Raw genomic sequence first — 21,052 nt, 5'->3', positions numbered from 1 at the left:
AGGCTATTAGATTGTGTAAAAATGTAATGAATATGTAAATACTGTCACAACAGATAAGTATGCATGTGTGTATGTGTGTATATATGAGATTATCAAAATATATACATAATGTGTGTGAATAAATTGCATCTTTGGTTGTATCTTGCAAAACATGTCATACTTTAAAACATTGTATTCCACCAAAATTATTTAAATATGTTAAACTATACGTTCCTATACATGCAATTTTAATAGCTGTATGCCTAAAATTTAATTATGTGACAATGTGATTACTATTCAGCGTGTTATGATCTATTAAATGCGCTGATCCTTTATTGTGCCTGCCAAATATATAAGGCTGAGTGGAGTGGTATACCGCTCCAAGATGGCCGCCCTAAATCTCGTCAGCTCCAATAGGCGAGAGCGGCCCATGAGGCGTCTATCCATATATTATGTCTATGGTTAATAACAGGAGCTGGATACTAACTAGTTATATCTCCATTCCAGTAGATGGCGGTAATGCACATCTAAAAGTTGCTTGCCAACCGCCATAAAAAAGGAAAAGAAGAAGAAGAAGAAGAAGAAGAAGAACTAGTTATATTTACATGAGTAGCTCTTTGGAAATAAATTACTTTTAGTAGTATTTTTACTTATACTTGAGTAAAACTTCTGGATCTTCTCCCCAAAACATACAACTTTAATGTTCTGAAAGCAAACTGCAGAGTTCAACCAGTCCACCGAAAATGTGACTTTTTTTTGTTTTCATTTTTAAGCCTGAACGTCTCCTCGTGTCCACCGAGTTATGCACACGGAACATTTATAGCCTTGAAATGAATTTGTATTTTACTGCACTGCCATGATTTCACTTAAAAAAACAAACAAAAAAACAAGATGTAATTGGATTAATTCAGGAGGAATTCACCGAGTTTTTTATTTACATGGTGAGTAAAATGCTGCAGGATCTGCTGCGTCATCAATCTGCAGCCATAGTGCTACATAAAGTCACGCTAATCTCTGTTAGCATTCCTGCTAACAGCGGGGGAACTTCTCTCCAGTGAGCGCTGATGAATTAATGATGAGAGGCTGTCAGGAGCCACGGAGGTTAGAAACAGGACCGAAGGCAGGGAGGTTCAAAACCAGAGAAGAAGACAGGAATTAATTAAAACAATGAACGGGTTAAAAACGCAGAAAAGTTAAGCTTACAGTGGGTAGATGACAAATATCTGTTGTTCTTATTTTAATTGTTCAGGTCGCTTTAATCCAACTCCAGTCCGTTTGCCTAGTCAAAGTCCGATTTGTTTGGTGAGGTGTGAATGCTAATCAAACTCTGGTCCGCCTACAAACTTCGGTCTGGGTTTGGTTGAAGTGAACTCTGGTTCAGTCTGAATGCATATAATCAGCAAACGGACTGGAGGCCGCTCCAAAAGCAGGAAGTGGACAACAGCGCATGGCATTCTGGGTAAAAACAACCAGAACAAACTAGCTAGCCTACCTATAGCTGGAGAAATGGCTCATAGTTTTTAGCAAGAGACTAAAGAGAAATCCTGCAAAAGCTAAAATTTTACGCTGCTTCAGTTTTGTCTACATTTGTGCAGAAGGACGTTGCACTTTTTCCTCAGAATTCTGAAATTTTCTCATAATTTTGACTTTTTTCCACAGAATTCTGACTTCGATCTAATAATTCTGCTAAAAAATGTTTCCCGTTCAGTTGCCCTCTCCGTAGCTCTGTGTGCGTTTCCGTGGTAACAGCTGCTGTGCCTCACGTGGTTTGGTCGTTGGTGAACTCCAGCTCCCCGCGCGCCTCCTCGTAGTCCTCCCCCGCCATGGCGCTGCCCGACTCGGTGTGGTACGGCAGAACCACGGTGCCTCTGGCGCCCGAGTTTCGCACCACCGTCACCTCCATGGTGCCCACGCTCTCGCTCACGCGCACCAGGCGCTCGCCGAACGTGAAGATGCCGGCGTGGTCGTCGTCCAGGATGGTCACCGTGGCGACCAGGGGCTCGACCAGCCGGGCTTTGGGCGCGCTGCCCGCCTCGTCGCTTTCGAACATCCCCTCGGCGTCGCCGACTCTCAGGTTGAGCAATCGGACGAAGAAGTGTTCGTCTTCTTCGAAAATGTCGTCGTCGATGATGCCAACCTGCAGACGCACAGAGGCAGAATTAAAAACTTTCATTTCCCAGTGGACCAACGTGTCACTACAGGTTTCTGACTCGGTTTAAGAAAATTTGACTCAAATTCTGTTGTCAGATTAAATATTTGTTGGTTAAATTTACCTGGATTTTTCACCAAACCCTCAACAAGCTGACAAACTTTCTGGGAGCAAGTTAAATAGATAAAGCTTCAGAAATTTTGACATTAATCTCAGAAATTATCTAGAAAAAACTTGGAAATTTGAAAAGTAAAACATTTGCTAAAAAAAAAACCTTCAAAATTTGTACATTCATTTCAGAAATTTTCTAGAAAAATGTGGGAATTTCAGAGATTGATTAATCAAAAAAATTGATAGAAAAAATTAAAACACTTTGACATTAATTGCCATGAGCTTCAAGAAAAACCCTGAAAATTTCTGTGTTTGAAAAGTTAAAAATTTGCTCCAACAAAAATCTAAATTTTGATCATAATCTCAGAAATTTTCTAGGGAAGACTTGGAAATTTCTTTGTGTGGAAAGTCAGAGATATTTGACTTTTGAAACTAAACCCTTTAGAAAAATTCTGCGATAAACCTCAAAATTTTTGTTTGGATGTTGAAATTTTTCTAGAAAAAGAACCAAAAAAATTTAGATTATTCTCAGAAATTTTCTTGAGAAAAACAAAGGAATTCATAAGATTGAATCGTCAAAGATTTGTCGGAAAAAACTCTGAAATTTTGACATCAATCTCAGAAAAAAGGTGCAAATTTTTGAGTTAAAAATTTGCTAGAAAAAATAAGAAACTTTGAAGTTAATCTGAATTTTCTTTTAGAAAAACTCAGAAGTTGAAACAGTTGAAAATATTATGATGTTGTGAAACATTTGCTTTAAAGTAAGGTTGGATAAAAACCGGGACGTTGGTGTGTGTGTTGTGAAGGTTTTGTGTTTCTCCTCCTGCTGCGGCTCCTCGCCTCGCCCGCTGCGACTCTCATCGTGAATCAATCCCTCTTTCCTTTCACTTTGATCATCTTGGATTTTGCGTCCAGCCTGCAGGATCTTCTGTCTGTGCGCCTCCATGATGTGAAGCCGCATCCTGCACCGCCGCAGAGCCTCGGTTTGAGTTTTTTCCACATGCAACCTGCTGCTGCAGCAATAATTCAGCTTTCACTTTCAGCATCTCATTTGTAAAAGTGGCTGAGAGGTTCAGCAGTGAAACGAGCCGCAAGCCAAAGTTATTATCAATAAAACTAACAAAAACTGAAATGGAGAAAACATTTTTTGTTAATTGAATTAAATTAAAACAGTAATTAATGTGGAGAAACTGTAACTAAATGGAGCTAATTTTAGTTTATAAAATTAATTAAAACATACTGAAATTAGAGACGATATTCTTTGTTTTCATGTTTTGAATCTATTGGACTTTTGAACTGAAGAGAAAAGTATTTATTTTTTACAGTTTTGGCTTAATTATTGCTCTGAATATGTTTTTAAGTCTGTATACCCCAGTTAACACTTAATCAATTATTGTTCCAATAATAATTAATCCAGTTAAACTTTTCAGCCCTATAAATGAGCTAATTTTGTTTTATTTTGATAGAAAATAACTTTTAGTTTGCTGTTTTAATCCTTCCAGTTTTTCTAATTATTCTGAACTTTTTGAATGTTCTGAGTATCCAAACTTTCACCTCAATGCTCTAAATTTAGATTAATGTATTGAAAAAATTAATGAAATTAATTTCAAACTTTAACTGGGTAAATTTTGATTGCTTTAGCATGAGAAAAATAGCAAACAAAAAGCGTTGTATTTCTCAAGATGAGAAAATGATGATTAAATGTAACTACTTGTGATTTATTCAGGCTCATATCTGCTGCTCTGGAGCCAAACTGGAATGAAAAAAGCTTTTAAGAGGCAAATCTGTTCAGGTCAAAGCTTTAGAGCTTTAATTGCTCTGTGTTTCAGATAAGCCATCCCTCTCTCTGATGATCAATTTCTCATAAAGACGCTCAAAGATAAAATCAGAGCGAGGGAGAGAAACTCATCGATCCGCTCTTAGAGTCAGTTTTTATCTTAAACAGATCTCATTTTTAAGCCTTTTTAACCTAAACTTCCAGTTGTTTTTTTTTCTGTTTTAGCCAATAAGTCAGATCTTACCACCGCATGTTAGGGCCATTACGTTTCATAAGAAACAAATAGGGAAGTACATTTCTGCCAAAAGTATCAGAAATTTTCTAGAAAAAAATATGACATTTCTGAGTCCAAATGTCAAGAAAAACTCAAATTGTGAGATTAATTTTAGAAAACTTCCAGAAAAGAACCTGGAAATTTCTAAGTTTGAAATTGAAAAAAATAAATAAATTTATCAGTATTTTTCTAGAAAATAACTTAGACATTTTCTGAGTTTCAAAATTGGAAAATGATAAACTTTTGAAACTCAAAAATTTCCTTGTCTTTTCCAGACAATTTGTGGGATAATTATTTTATAACAGAATCAATTTTCCTTGTTTTTTATAGAAAATGTCTGAAATTAATCTCCAAATTTCTGAGTATTTTGGCAGAAATGTACTCTTATTTTTCCTCTATGTAAGACGGGCCTGCCACACCACCGTAGAATCTTTTTATGGTTTTATTCGCGCTGCGACTCGCCTTGATCTCTTTCCGAGTGTCTCCGGGTTTGAACACCAGCGTTCCCTCGCTGTAGTCGTAGTCGGACCCGGCGTTGGCTGAACCGTCTTCGGTTCTGTAATCCACATAGAAAGTGTTCTCCTCCAAACCGCCTGCAGACCAAAAACACGATGACAGTCATTTAAATATTTAAATATCCTTTAAATATGAAGGAATAGTGCAAAATAAAGAAACCTTAAGGTTCTGCATATAAAGTCATATTTTATTAAATCATCAAACTGAGCAGACATGAGAACGACAGAGTTTAGGGCCAGACTAAAAGATTTTTTACTCTTATTTATGAGAATAAAACTGATATCACCAAAATAAACTCGCAACATGACAATAAATAAAATGTACGATCATAAAATTCAAATATAACAAAATAAAGTCATAATAGTAATATGAGAATAAAGTTATAACATTATGAGAATAAAGTCACAACATGACCAGAATAAAGTCAGAATATTACAAGAATGAAGTTATAATTTTAAGAGACCACCTATGCAAAAAATTATTAAAATTTAAAATAAGGAATATTGAGAATCTTGTAAAATTAAAATTCACAAATGATGAAATATCTTTTAACACATCAGTGGCCGAACTTTCAAACTTTTGACCAAACGGCTGTTTCTCCTAAATGTCTGACTCTCCTCTGGTAATATTTTATCTTTATTCTCATATCATCATGACTTTATTCCTCATGTTGTTATTATTTTTCCCATCCACTGAAAGGCCATCGCCTCCCAAGATGGCTGACCTCAGGCATCGTCTACACACGTCTCATGTTGTTTGTCTTTTTATTTTTATTTTGTATGGGCTGGACTGAAATGTCAATTTTCCACCTGAGGGAATAATGAGGGATATTTTATTCTACTCTTGTAAAAAGAGAAAGTATAATTATCTTACCTGTCATAATGTGTCATAATTAATCCTGAACTGTTGGGGAAGTGAAGGTTTATCTTTCCGGTGCCGTTCCTACCTTGGCAGACCACGGCCAGCGTGAGAACGCCGCAGTTCTCCATGCACTGACTGTGGGACGTCTCGAAGGAGATGTGGCTGCAGACGGCCAGGTCGTCTTCCTCAGCCTCCTCTTCGTCGGCCACCACCACGCGCCGCGCGTTGTCGGCGGCGTGCCTCTTCAGGACGTTTCCGGCTCCGATCATCATCCGGGTCGCCTGACGGCGATGAGGCGAAGCAAACCCGGCGTTTAAGGGCGGGACTTTGCGGTACAAGGTGCGGTTTGCGGTGAGGCAGGTGGGCGGAGCTTACCTGTATGCGGTAGAAGGCGCGGCTCTTCTGCTGGTGCAGCAGCGCGTAGTAATTGGCCAGCTCCACCAGCTGGTCCAGCTCTTTGTCGGGATATTTCTGCTTCAGCTCCTTCAGGATGCGAATCACCTGCCGAAGACGAGCCGGGTTCAGGTTTCTGGTTCCTGTCACTTCTTGGTACGCTCGGTTCCTCTGGAGCACTTTCAGGGCTCGTTCACTCCAGCCCAGTTCAATCCGGTTTAATCCAACTCCAGTCCGTTTGTTTAGAAAGTCCGGTTCGGTTGGTGAGGTGTGAATGCTAAGTTAACTCTGGTCTCGGTTCGGTTGAAGTGAACTCTGGTTCGGTTTGAATGCATATGTGAACGCCAAGCGGACCAGAGACCGCTCCAAAAGCACGAAGTGTTCTACAGCGCAGGGCATTCTGGGTAAATGCAACCAAAACAAACATCTTAGCCTAGGGCTAGCAGGAAAAATGGCTCAGAGGATTTTACCAAAGACAGATGAGAAATCCTGCAACGGCTAAATGCTGATGCCTCCATTTCTGTTTCCATTTAGTGAAGAAGGAAGTGTCGCTCAGTGTCTTCAGTGGTTTCTGTGTCGCTCAGTGTCTTCAGTGGTTTCTGTGTCGCTCAGTGTCTTCAGTGGTTTCTGTGTCGCTCAGTGCCTTCAGTGGTTTCTGTGTCGCTTCCTTCAGTGGTTCTTGGTGCAGAATGCCCTGTTCTGTAATCCACTTCCTGCTTTTGGAGCGGCCTCCGATCCACTTGGTGTTCACATATGGATTTAAAACCGCACCAGAGTACAATTTAACCGAACCCGGCCCGAGGTTTGAAGGCAGAGCGGAGTTGTCTTGAGTTGGACTAAAACGGACTGAATGAACCGTGTGATTACAACTTCCCTCCTTCTCCTCAGTTTCACTCGTTTTTCTGTGTCTCACCTCCTTGCGGCTCTCGTCCAGCTCCCTGCCGCTCTCCACGTTCACCGTGGCGCTGTTGGAGTTGGGCAGGTTGCCCCTGGCGACTGCCGCGGCGCCGATGTTGTTCGCCGTGGCGCCCGCCGCTCCGTCCCCGCCGTTCTCAGCAGGAACCACGGCGCTTCCCTGCGGCAGCTTGCCGTCAGTGATCATCTCCATGCCGCCTTTGGTGGGGGTCAGGTCCCCCTCGGTTTCCACGACGATGCCGTGGCGCTTGTCGGCACGGTAACGCTTGCCCATGTATTTGTAGAAGAGCAGACGGCGATCGGCGATCCAAGCCAGGAGGACACAGACGGGGAAGAAGAGCAGCGTCACCAGAGCTTCCCAGACCTGAAACACAACGGCCAGAGATTTAGGGACAAACATCCAGGAACCCGTTGACCTGGTGACCCCTGCAGGGTCACGGAGGAGCCGGTGGGAGAGCCAGAAAGGATTAATAGGCTGGGAATATCCAGCAGTATGGAAGGAGACGGGTTCTATTTCACAGAGCTTTGGTACAGAACAAAACCTAAAGACTTTTACTAAACTTAAACACTTGTACATCTGATCGGTTGACATGGAGATTAAAGGATTAATCAAACATGCACGAGAGATTCAAAGCAACGCTCCAGGTTTGTTTTTGATGAGGAAATAACATTATAACATGATGGAAAGATAAAAAAGTGGATTTTACATGACACTGCCTTTTTAAGATTGTGTGATCTGCATTAAATACTGACCAGAGGTTTGCAATAATATGGGAAACATGTCTTGATGTAAGTGGATTTTACTAGTTTTGGGGGGCTGAGGCTAATCCTGCTGATAGTGAGATTAGCTTCATTGCTTGGTTCCCCAAGCAGGCGGCCTCACCTCCACGACGCTTGGCGACATGACAGCCAGGATGAGGTAGAGCCAGATGTAGGCGAAGATGCTCCAGAAGGCGGTGATGAAGAACACCCTGAGGTGTTTGATTTTGCGTGACTGGCCGTTGGGGATGACCCACACGCAGATCCCGATGATCACGAACATGTTGAAGGCGGCGCTGCCGACGATGGTCCCCGGTCCCAGCTGGCCGGCCTCGAAGTTGTGACCGCACACCTGCAGAGGAGCGGAGGCTCTGAGAGCTGAGCCGGAACGAGGACGCGACGCCGAGGCGTAACGGCGTTTACCTCGATCACCGACAGCAGGATCTCCGGAGCGCTGGAGCCCAGAGCCATGAGCGTCAGGTTGGAGACGGTTTCGTTCCAGATGCGAACCGTCGCCACGGACGTTTCCCCGTTGGGCATGGTGATGGTCACCTCCTTCTCCTGCAAAACACACACACTGGACACCTGAACACACCTGAGGAGCGGGGCAGAGCTGTAACTGGTTACATTTACTCAGATACATTTACGTGACTAACGTTTTTGAAAAAAAAAAATACTTTTAGGAATATTTTTACTACGGTACTTTTACTTGAGTACTTTTATTATGAAGTATTTCCACTCTTACTTGAGTAAAAGTTCTGGATTTTCTACCCACTGAATGAAAAACAAGTGGACTATCAAAATAAGATCTGGGTATTGATGAACCTCAATCTAGTACTTAGCTAGAACTAAATATTTGTCTTGCTAGCTAAATATTTTTGCTCAGAGCTACACATTTAGCTCGCTAATTAGTTTGTTAATTATTATTGCTAATTAGTGGCATTTAGAAATTAATAACACGTTGAAAATAAGACTGAAAATGACTACTGATTTTCTTTTCTCTTGTAATAAGCTAAAAATTATTGCTGTAAATTTTTGACTTTCTGTCTTTACAAACTACAACTAACCAACCCTTTCACACAAACTACTACAACATAAACATCACAAAACAGGAAATAAGGGATAAGATTCAATATTTTCTCCCTGGCTGAAAAACTTCCAGCAGAAAAGTCAATCGGTGTTAATTAATTATCATCATCTACAATCACATTAATAAAAGTCAGAAATTATAAACGTTTACTAGAACTTATCTCACAAAAGTCTGTAAAATGACTCCTGCTGTCTAATAAATAATTTGAATTCCTTGGTTTCTGGTTTATTTATCATCATTGGCATCTAATGACCTTCATGAATCCCTGTGATGCCTTCAGGAAAAGCGCGTAGGTTGAAAAAAACAACACATGAACTGAAAGATTTGTGCCCAAAGAGGCGAGCCGATTCCTCTGAGACGGTCGGAAATGTGACTGGACTTTAATTTGCTCTGACCCAGAGCCTGATGGCCTATCAGCCGTCCTCATTCAGACGCCCGTTCTGCTATCGTCTCTTCCTCTCCGCCTCCAACTTATCTCACAACATTTCCATAACGGCCAATCCGACTTCAGTTTGTTCCACCGTATCTACCGGGCTCAGACGAGCTGAACTGGGCGAGACGCTGCAACAGATCCACAAAGTCCAGCAGGCCTGGCCTCAAACTGAACGTTAAAAGCACAACAATGCAGAAAAGAAGCATCAAATGTGGTTTTACTGTAAAACAGGGGCATCAAACTCCAGTTCTCAAGGGCCGCTGTAATGCAACGTTTAGTTGTGCCTCTGCTGCTCCACCTGAATACAATAATGAGGTCATTAGCAAGACTCTGGAGAACTGATCTACACCAGGAGGAGGTGATTAAACCATTTCATTCCAGTGTTTTGTACCTGTGGCACATCTAAAACCTGCAGGACAGCGGCCCTTGAGGACTGGAGTTTGACACCTGTGCGCTAACATGTTAATCACATCAATAACATTTAAATTTCAGGTTTTATTTTCCGTATCAGGACTAGCAGGATGACTGCCTCAAGGATTTTAAATTAATTTCAGGTCTATTTGGAAATCTATCCCAAACTTTTGTATATAGGGGATGCACTTTACAAACATTATTTCCAACAAATTATTTCCAACTATATGGTGGATTTTCTTTTTTACTTTCCTTTTGAAGCTCAGAAATTTCCAAGTTGTTTTCTAGAAATTTCTGAGTTTTGAGGGGTTTTTCTAGCAAATTTTCGATTTTTAAAACTCAGAAATTGTCTTGTGTTTTCTAGACTGTCTAAAATGGATCTAAGGTTTTCTGAGCTTTTTTATATCTACACTGGCCAAAAACATTGGGTCACATGGGGCAAAAAAAAAAAAGAAGTCAGATTTGGGTCACATAAGGACGAAAAATTGGGTTTGGGTCACATGGGGCACAAACAGATGTGAAGGAATCTGTGAGAACGCTGTCTAAGTCTCCTTCGATTTCTGAAGTGAAATGACTTAAAGCTCATCAGAAATCGACATAAAAACCTTCAGCAGCCTGAAAAGCTGTCGATAAAGATTAGATTCAGAACAAAACTTTCTGCAGGAAGTTAAATTTGAACAATTCGAGCTGGTTTAAAGCTCCTGGTTCTGTTTCCCTCCCGGTTCTGCTCACCTGAGAGGTGATGACCTCGATGGACGCCATGAAGCGGTCTGCGATGATGGACACTCCCAGGAACATGTACATCAGGGAGACGAAGTAGACGACGGCGCGGGCCACCTGGTACCCGCGGCCCGGCTGCTGGGGCTTCCACACCGGCAGCAGGATGCCCTCGTTGCAAACCGTCTGCTTGTTGCACTTATCCGGACCGCCAGAGGCGGAGCTGTTCCCGTATGGCAGCGACGGCGCCAGCGAGGCGGCGGCCGACGAGGGCAGCGCCGTCCGCGGGTCCGGCTCGACGCTCGGGTCGACGCGCTGCGACTCCGGCTGGCAGGCAGGAAGCAGGACAGCGAGGAAGAGGAGGAGGAAGGAGGAAGGAAACATGGCGGAGCCGGTTCCCACGAGCCGCGAGAGGAAGAGGAGGAGGAAGAGGATGATGGGAACTAAGAGCGGCGCAACGAGCTCACCTGCAAAAACACAAGAAAAGATTTCAGACACAAATGTAGGTCAAGATTCACTGAGATGGAAAATACAAAATGAGATGTGAAAAAAAACAGACACTGATTTTGTAGAGAAATCACGGAAATTCACTTTTCTAACTCATAAAATGAGAAAATTCAGAGTTTGAAAAGTTGTAATCTTTTCACTTTTTGAGTTTTTTTCTTTATTCTAGAAAAATTCTGAGATTAAACTCAACATTTCAGATTTTTTTCAAGCAAATTTGTGACTTTTAGACTAAAATAAAAAATCCAAGATTTCTCTAAACAGTTTCTGAAATTAATCTGAACATTTCAGAATTTTTTCTAGCAACATTTTGAAATTTAAAATTCTAATATTTTTCTTGTTTTTCTAGAAGATTTCTGAGAGTAAGATCAAGATTTCTGGTATTTTCTGGCAATTGTTTTTATTTTTCAAAATCGGAAGTGGATTTTTTTTCCAAGAAAGTTTATGAGATCAATCAAAAGATTTCAGTTTTTTAAGCAAGTTTTTCAAACCAAGAAATTTCCAAGATTTTTCAAAAAAAAAAATCAGCATAAATCTGAACATTTTGTATATTTTCAGCAATATTTTGACATTTCAGAATTTCAATTTCTTTTTTTTCTTTTCTAGAAAATGTCCTAGATTAAGATAGAAATTTCAGATTTTTCTAGCTCATTTTCTAGCTTTTTAAACTCAGGAATTTCTTTGTTATTTCTAGAGAATTTCTGGTTTTTGGTGTAAATTTGCTCTTTCTGATGCGATGTGGTATTAGGCTCTACAATGGAAATAAAACGACATCATAAAAATACCACAAAACACAAAATCTTACTAATTATCTGTCAAGTTTCACTTATGAATTGGGAAAATATTACTGTTTTGTTATAAGTAAAATAATTTAAATATTAAATTCCTTAATATTGACTTAAAACAAGCCACTATATCTTGCTGAAAACTTACTTGTAAATTAGTTTTGTCTTAATTCAAATGTAATAAGACATTTTCACCAGAACTTAGACTAGAATACTTGACAATATTCCGTGTTCTTGCAATGCCATATATAAGACATAAATCCCTTTTGTGTCCTTTTGTTTTGTTCTTTATAAGTCAGTGCAAAACCACAAAGACGAGTGGATCCAGAAAAAGAAGCAAATATAAAACAGAGGCGACATCAAAGCTGTTTGACTCCATTTTTAGGCTGCGTCTCGGAGCGAAATGCAGCTGATCGCAGCGTTTCTGCAGCCATATTTACGGTTGGACTCACACCGTGCTGCTGCTGCTGCTGCTGATGATGATGATGAGAAAACCCGGATAAGGAGGATTCAAGATGTCCGTGGATCTCTCCGGTTGTTCCTGGTTGTTTTGAGCTAAGTGCTGTTTTGATTCATCCTGCTACAATTCATGTGTTCATCTTCTCCCAAGCAGCTGGCTTCCTCCCAGTTCTACTAAACACTCAAGGGACCGAAACCATTTTAACTTTAAGATCCTCGAAGCTTTTATGCTTTTATTATCCTGGAGGGATTTTATTGATCCTCATGGCTGCAAATTGTTTTTACAGTTTTGCTTCTTAGATTGTTTTTACAATACTGTATTAAAAAACACAGCAATTGCGAAACTGTGATTTTATCAACATTAGCAGAATATCAACAATATCACATTTATTTGTAACAGCTACTCTCTATGGGCTTCAACACTGAGAAATTAAATTTAATTCAGCACTAAGTGTTGGTAGAAGCAGCTTTGTACAAATTATTACTATACTTCTGACAATAATAAAGGATTTCTGCAGGTTTTCACCCAAGAGGTGGTAATAAATGTGGAGGATTCTTTCCTGTTTTGCATCAACACTCTTCAGTACTGATGTCTGAGACAGACAGCAACGTTAAACATTAAATGGTCCAGTGGAAGAAGTGACAGAGCAGCTGCAGTAAAACTTAGAAACAAAACAGAAACGCTGCTGAAGAGGAAGAGTGAAAAAATAGAGGAGGTGGAGGAGGAAGAGGAGGGATAAATAAGAGGAAGGGGGAGGGGCCAGATGCCCAGAGGAGGCTCTGCTCGGCGTCGTCAATCAGAGGGCGGTCCGTTGTCATGGTGACGGGGAAAGGGGGAGATCAGGCGGGGGTCGGGTTCCCGTGGGACGATCGATCAGAGAAAACGGTCGTCCATCAGTAAGGGCAGGCCACACACACACACACACACCCACACACCCACACACACCCACGCACACACACACACACACACACACACACACACTACTTCTACACAAACTGATGACTTCGTATCGACTCCCATTTATTTTAGTTGCTGCATTTGCGCCCAACAGTCACCAGGTTACACTGCAAAAACACAAAATCTAACCAATAATATTTAATTTAGTTTCTGGTACATAAATATCTTCTTACACCTTAAATAAAACAAACATAAAAGTGACTTTTCAGCAAAAACGGAGCTTGTTAAGTTATTTATATGGAAACTAGATTAAAAAAAGATTTTGTGTTTTTGCAGTGAAGCCCAAGTATTCTTGGTTTAGTTTAAATGTAAACATTTTATTACACTATATAAGAGAAAACTAACTTTTCAGCAGGAAATAGAAGCTTGTTTTAGGTAAATAATTCTTTAATATTGAGTTTAAAATAACTACTAGTTCCATTTGCAGATTATTTAACTAATACATTTTTTTTCCATATTAAAAAAAATATATATGTTTTTATTTCTGTTGATGCTTTCATGAAAATGTCTTGTCAGTCCAGAGGATGTTGTCCTACACTGAGCTCCTGACCTCTGACCTTAGAGGCCCTCAGTGCTGTGGGATGAATCCTTCCTGCTGCTAGCTGAGTGTTTTCGGCCTACTTCATGTCGTCACACGGGTCGTAATTACAGCGAGTTCTTTTCATCTGTTTGTTAGATGAAGCTTTAAATTGTGACAAAGAATAAATCAGTGAGGGATAAACACTTCCACACGCAGGAAGCCTGAGTTTGAATTTGCTTTAGTTTAATAAATAATGACGCATCAGTTTTGTTTACGAGGTTTGGGTCGATGAACTTTGACACTGACAGATTTCGCTGAGAGGCGGCCGCCTTCAGCCTCAGGCAGATCACCTGATGACGCTAAAACAAAATGTTCTGAGATTTACAAACCGCCTTTATCCCATCACGTCCACAGACTGAAACATAGAGAAACAAACAGCTTCAGTTCACACAACAACAGTCATTTTGTCTTATCTCGGATTTATTTATGCTTCCTGGAACGTCTGTGGTCTAAACAAAACATTTTCTGCACAGAATCAGATTTCAGTCTGACCAGTTCTGCCCATTCCGATCCGTTTTAGGGTCTCTGTCACTTTAAATCCCAATAAGCTGCTGCTGGCCACGCCCCCAACTCAACGTTTTTTTAAACTCGCACGAGAAAATTTCAGATTTGTTTTCTATGACGATCTGATCTGAGGGAATTTCTTTGTTTTTTTTGGCGTAAATTTATTGGCAAAAACAACTTTTGAAAACAAACCGTCCCTCACTCCTGATGTCCGACTGCCTCAGTGTGGTTTTCCCACTGCCAAAAAACTCATTCATTTTAAGATTAATCTCAAATTTCCTAGAAAAGACAATTAACATTTCTCAACATTTCAAAAGTCAAAAATCTTCAGCCTTTGAAACTCAGAAATTTCCCATTTTGTTCTAGAAAATTTTAGAAATTAATCTAAAAATGTTTCTTTTTTTGTTGTTGCAGATTTTCACATTTTTAAGCTCCGAAATTTCCAAGTTGTTTTCTAGAAAAAAATTGAACATTTTTACTTTTGAAATTTCCAAATATTATAACAACTTGTTCAAGCACTTTCCAAGTTAAGACTCGTTTGTTTAAATGTTGTGGAGGTTGAGACGCTTCAACAGATGTATTACATTTTGATCAACACGACGTAAGAGTTAATAATAACTTGCATTTGCAGGAAAAAGAAATCTCTTTCTGATGTGCACAAACAAAACGATTTAAGGATTTAACAAAAATAGTTTGGAGAAATTCACAAAAGCGACTGAGAAAAGCTGCAAAAGTTGAAACTGAAAACCGAGCAGTGAACCGTCTGCAGGTAGCGATGATTGATTGATTGATTGACTGATTGATTGATTGGTTCGGTTCCATTAGTTGCTTCTATAATTGGGAATAAAGGGCAGTCAAATCTGCCCTTGGATTTAATCTGGGCCGCCTCGGTGGCGTTGGCTCGTTTACGGAGTTAAAGCGAATTTGATGAGAAATCGCTGAGGAATATCGGGCTGCCAGCTGCGGATGTTAATGTCGCTCATTCCTGGGAGGAAACGGTCATGAAGTGAGTCCAGAGAAGGAGCAGAAACGACTGGGATTATGAGGAAAACAGCAGCAGTGAAACGGGATTATTTTAAAAATGATCAGCAGGGTGAGGCAGCAGGTTGGCAAGCTGAACCGGTTCCTGATGAACAGACCCGGGTGGGTTGTGTTTCCTTTGTTTTGCAGCACAAAGCAGATCAGAATAATCTGAATAATCTGCTGCAGATCAGAATAATCTGAGCTGTGGGGTTGGGATTATAATCTGACCTTTCCCTGGATAGCTTTTCTGTTTTTCTTGGTGGATTCGTGTCGTTTTGCAGGATAATGTCACCGAGAGCTGGCGAATTTACAAATGGAGACATCTGTGATTCAGCAGGAGACCAGCCCAACACACACACACACACACACACACACACACACACACACGCACACACACACACACACACGCACACACACACACCCACACACCCACACACCTGCGTCTTCATCAGGTTCCCATATGGAGCGCAGGCAGGGCCAAAAAGGTTTATTTATTTATTTAGGAAGATAATTAAAGCTGAAGAGGCAGAAACAGATTTTAATCAGGAGGAGAAAATAATTTTGAAACTCAAGTTGGATTTATTTGATTATTTTCATTTATTTTCCATTTAATCTGTAGATATTCTGTGTTTTGAATATTTTAGGTCCGTCTCTCCTTGTCACTCTTGTCTACATCATCTAAGAGGAAGACACAAAGCTTCCCAAACATTAGGAAACATTTACAAAAAAATTTATTCCATAACAAAAATGTATATAATATTTTATATTATATATAAGTGACTTTTCACCAATTTATAGGAGCTTTTGTTGGGTGGATAGCTCAAGTTCCACTTATAAAATGGGGGAAATGTTTTGTAATATACAAAAGATTTAAAATAGTATATTAAAAATATGATATCTTTAATAATATAGTATATAAGAAATTATGTAACATATTGAGGATACAAACCTCTTTGTTGCAAAGTTTGCTCAATAAATGTTGCCAACACAAAAGTTTCTCCATTGAAGAGGAAAAACAGATCAGAGATTTTTATGCTGCAGCTTGATAAACAAATTATTTCTCAAATCATAAAAACAGTGAAATATTAAACAAAGATGAGAAAATCAGATTCCACATTTCTAGAAAAGTTCCTGAAACAACAGGAAGCTGAACTTTGCTCCAATCTGACGCAGATTATGAACATCTTAGATTAAATTTTTTTTTTAATTTAGAAAAACTCAGAAATTTTGAGATTAATCTCAGAAATCTTTATGAAAAAATGTAAAAAAAATTTTACTTTTGAAAATGTACAACTCAAAAAGATGAAAACTTTGACTTTTGAAAATCAGAAGAAACTTCCAACTTCTCAATCTCAGAAACTTCCTTGTGGTTTTTTATTAACATTTTCTGACATTAATCTTAAAATTGAGAGAGTTTTTCTAACAAAGTTTTGACTTTTCAAATTCATAAAATATCTGTTTTTTCTAGAAAATGTCTGAGATTATTCTCAGAATCTTGGCAGAAATTTACTCCTCCTATTTTTCTGACCTATGTCCCTCATACGCCATCATACATAACAAATTAAAAACAATAAGTGTCTGTTTTTGAGTTCAAGTATCGACTTATTAAATAGTTTAGCAGCAGAAAAGTTTCTGAATTGAAAATTTATCCATAGTTTTCAATTAAAATGTGATCATTTTTGATTTAATAATTGCAGTTTCCTCAATCAACTCGATTAAAAATTTGAATCCCGCCGCTGATTATGTTCTTTGTGTAATTAGGAAAAGGAACCCGGACTCGACTGATTGTGTCTTTCTCTTCTCCTCCAAGCCTCCAGAAGCTTTTAAGTTCAGGGCAACAACAACAACAACAACAACAACAACAACTTGTTGCTTAGCAACTCAGACACACAGACGCATTCAGACACAAGCAGTGATGCTGCAGTAATTCATCCGCAGCATCCAAAGAGTCGGTTATAAACCAAAATATAAACTAGAAGTCAGTTTTATTCAGATTTCCAGCTTCAGACCGAAAAATATTCAACTCTTTATTTAATTCAGTCGGCAGAAACACTTCCAGAAACACCGGCTCCATTACAGGAAGTCGGTAAAAGAGAGGAGGATTAAACAAGCGGAGCTGGAAGTGGAGGAACTCTTCCTGTATCTGTGAATTATTTATAAAAGTACAGAGAGAGCAGATTAAACTGCTGCGCAATAAAAAGCTGCTGCTTCCCAGTGGAAACTGTTTTATTATTATTATTATTATTATTATTATTATTATTATTATTCAGCTTGCTCCAAACTTCCTGTGTGGGCAGAAAACAGAAGCAGTTAAATTTAAATCCTGCTCTAAACGTCACCAGGAATGATTTAAAATGATAAATTACAGAGCAGAAACAGAGTTTTAAAGTGTCTCTGCTTGTTTTATTCCCACTGCTGAACTAAAAACAGCCAAAGCTCAGAGAAATGGTTTGATTTGTACAAACAGGGAACAAAAACAGCCGTGATTTGGGTCTATTTGCAAACAGAGCCAAGACTAAACAATATTAAACCTTTGAATACATTTGAAAACTGAAGAGGAAAATGTTCAGCTCACTGCAAAAACACTAAATCTAACCAAGTCTATTTTGCAGTGCAAATATCTGAGTTCAGCTGAAATAAGACTAAACTAACAGAAAAACAACTTTTTCAGCAAAATACACATTTTCTTCAATCTTCAAACGTGGGGGATAAAAACATCACAATTTAAATATGCAATACCAGTCAATATTGATAATTAGTGAACAGTTTTTGCAATATGAAATATTTATTAGTAAATATCAGCTGATTGCAGCAATATCAGATATCAATATCTGCCCAGATTTTCAAATTGGTGCATCTCTAATCATCAAATTTAACTTTATTACTGTAGATTTAGTATCAGTCAGTCGATTTTGCTTTCAAATATTTAAAATAATATAACACTATTAAGCTTATTACTAATTTCACTGGATGATAAATCGCTTCAGTTATTATTGGGATAAATGATAATATTGTTATTTTGAGGCTTTTTTCAAGTAATATATTGTTAAAGACATAAAAATGCAATTTTGCTCTCTTAATAAACTTAGTTAATAAACTTAAATATTTTTGAGAACATGTAACAACAGAACTGGAAGATACTTTAACTATCCAAAATAAAAAAACAACCAAAAACAATAAATATAATCACATAACATAATAAAAACCACTTACAATCAAAACCATAAATAAAATGTATCAACAACAATGTTTATTTAAAAAAATATCAATAATCAGAATGTAAATTATTGACCTTATTTAAATTTTTCATGTGATTAATTGCTGATTGTGACAGACTTCTATTCCACACGTAAACACCAATCTGCATTTCAAAACCCAGATATTTTGTTCAGTTTGCTCCTCCTGTAAGGTTAAAATCGATAGTTTAGCCGTAATAAAACACGCTGGCATCAGGGGGTGGGGGGCCCAAATTAAAATCTGCTTCAGGCCCTAAAAAGTCTTGGGCCGGCCCTGCCAGCGGTTTCTCTTCTCCTCCACTGCAGCCACATTAGTTATTATGGGACTTTCTGTTTCTCTGCATTAATTATTAATCATGTGGAGAGGGAAGAGGCGTTCGCTGTACAGCTCTAATGTCTGGTACAAACCAGACAAATTAGCAATCAGCAAACGTTTCAGGCAACAGCAACTGGCAACAGCAACTGAAACTCATGACGTTTTAATAAAAGTGGAGCTCTGAACTTTTAAAGTGAACTGAAGGTTAAACTCATGAACTCCTCAGGATCTCCTGTCGTGTTTTCTGATAAATGTCATGTTTCCATGGAGAGTTTAATCACTTCAGCTTCAGGATCACATAAATTTTTTATTATCTCCAAATGTAAACGGCTGCAGGTTTCACTGGATTTAAGGAGAAATATCCCAATTTTAGAAGGACTACACGTAGGTCTGACATGATAACGTGATAAATTATTCTAGAATTTATCGCGATAAACGATGATATTGCTGTTTTGAAACCATTTTGAAGTAATACAACGATAATAATGGCATAATAATGAAAGAACAAATTCTTAAAGATGATAAAACTTTAAATTCTAACAAACATTTAACTCTGGAAATGGGAGACATTTTAAATATCCAAAATAAATAAACAAAGCAACAGAAACAACAAATACAATTAATTATAGTTTTTAAAAAAAATCTTAAAATTTCCTAGTCTTTTCGATCAAATTAACGTTTCAAATTCAGAAATGTTCTTGTTTTTTTCCAGAAAATTTCTGAGCTTAATCTCAAAATTTCTGGATTTTTTAAGCACATTTCTGATTTTTAAAACTCAGAAATTTCCAAACATTTTTCTTGAAAATTTCAGAATTAATTTCAAAATTTCTGGATTTCTGGATTTTTTTTCTAAAATATCAATAATTTTAAGTTCCAGTTTTTTCTAGAAAATTTCAGAATCAATCTCAAAATTTCTGGACTTTTTCTAGCAAGCCTTTGACTTCTAAAGCTCAGAAATGTCTGAGATTTATCTCAACATTTCTTAGTTTCTCCCAGCAAGTTTTCAATTTTTCAAGCTCAGAAGTTTCCAGTTTCTTTCCAGAAAATTTGTGATGCTGATCTTAAAATTTCTGAGTTTTATCTAGCAATTTTTTTTACTTTCAATACTCATAAATTTCTGAGTTTTTCCTAGAAAAAATCTGATTTTAATCTCAAATTTTCTAATAAGTTTTCTCCTGTTTTTCTGTTTTCCAGCCGGTTCTGGTAAAATGCGGTACCAGATGATATCTGCAACCCTGTGAAGTGATTTCTGCCTCCGGTCGCGGCTCTTCTGGTCCCGACTGTCTGTCAGCCTGATTTATTAAATTCATAAAGCAGGAAATAAACGCCCGGCTCTTTACGGTGCCGTCCGTGAATCAATTTCCACTGGTTTTCTGTGGATAAATGAGCTGCTGATATCTCAGAGACAAAGCGCTACATTTTCCTGTTGATGTAATGAAAAAATGTAATAAAAATCTGCCTTTTCAGCAGCAAACCGGCGCTTCACTGTGAACCAGGAGCGGCTGCTTTCATTGAGTTAGTGGAGCGGGATCGGAGGCTGAGGCTAAATAAACAGGGCATGAAGGGAAAATGAGTGGGAGGAAGAAACCTGTTCTTTACAGGGAAACGCGCCCTGGGATGACTGATGTTACAGCTTGGTGATATAAAAATGAAAATCTGCTCTCTGAGGGTTTATCATCTGTTGAACTCTCCATGTAAAGGCAGATTTAGTCCCGCGGCTGCAGCCGATTCGCTTTTATTTCAATAAAAGCAGCTCTGCTAGAAATGGAGGTCAGACGCTTCAGATTTCCTTCATTTGCGTCTCTTTGTCCTTTTCTCCCTTAGGCCAAAAATCACCCAAGATGAAAGGTTTCTGGGGTTAAAATTACTTTAACTCTCCAATCAAAAATCCAAAACTAATTGTATTGTGAATTATTTCTCTGCAGAAATTCAAAAGTATTACCAAATATTTTTGGTTAGTTTCTAGAGGAAATATCTTAGTTCACTTGAATAAGATAAAATTAACTTATAAAAAGCTTTTCAGCAAGATATAGAAGTTTAATAATTAGTTAATTTTGTTCCACTGGCAAATTATTCCCCTTTTAAGATGGGAATAATGTTATGAGTGAAATAATCTGCTAGTGGAACTAGCATTTTTTTAAATCAATATTAAGGGATTTTTTTTACATTAAAAAAATGCATGTACTTGTAAAACTGACTACTTGTATGTTAGTTTTTTCGTACTTGAAGCAAGCTTAGCTTTAAAACATGTTTAAATGTCAGGAACAGATAATCGCCCATCAGAAACCATAAAAACCTGGTA

The 21,052-nt window shown here is 38.5% G+C and overlaps 1 protein-coding gene and 1 long non-coding RNA gene across 2 annotated transcripts in view; one reads left to right on the top strand and one right to left on the bottom strand.

Moving 5' to 3' along the window:
* LOC116716565 (sodium/calcium exchanger 2-like) overlaps positions 1 to 21,052 on the bottom strand; it is a 34,994-nt gene that overhangs the window by 9,240 nt on the left and 4,702 nt on the right. Inside the window, exons 2-9 of the mRNA XM_032557401.1 lie at positions 10,401 to 10,852; positions 8,158 to 8,295; positions 7,859 to 8,086; positions 6,974 to 7,339; positions 6,043 to 6,168; positions 5,753 to 5,948; positions 4,753 to 4,883; positions 1,743 to 2,116 (exon numbers count right to left, since the gene is read on the bottom strand). Coding sequence (XP_032413292.1) covers positions 1,743 to 2,116; positions 4,753 to 4,883; positions 5,753 to 5,948; positions 6,043 to 6,168; positions 6,974 to 7,339; positions 7,859 to 8,086; positions 8,158 to 8,295; positions 10,401 to 10,769 — 1,928 coding nt within the window. The 5' untranslated portion in view covers positions 10,770 to 10,852. The remainder of the gene's footprint in view (positions 1 to 1,742; positions 2,117 to 4,752; positions 4,884 to 5,752; positions 5,949 to 6,042; positions 6,169 to 6,973; positions 7,340 to 7,858; positions 8,087 to 8,157; positions 8,296 to 10,400; positions 10,853 to 21,052) is intronic.
* Positions 103 to 20,882, top strand: LOC116716567 (uncharacterized). The gene is made up of 3 exons (XR_004338542.1): positions 103 to 440; positions 8,348 to 8,349; positions 20,872 to 20,882. It is a non-coding gene; the product is annotated as an uncharacterized LOC116716567 (long non-coding RNA).

Source organism: Xiphophorus hellerii, unplaced genomic scaffold, assembly GCF_003331165.1.
Source record: "Xiphophorus hellerii strain 12219 unplaced genomic scaffold, Xiphophorus_hellerii-4.1 PGA_scaffold_71__1_contigs__length_207192, whole genome shotgun sequence".
Lineage (NCBI taxonomy): Eukaryota > Metazoa > Chordata > Actinopteri > Cyprinodontiformes > Poeciliidae > Xiphophorus > Xiphophorus hellerii.
Note: the sequence above shows the minus strand (reverse complement) of the source record. Positions and strands in the feature narration are given on the sequence as shown.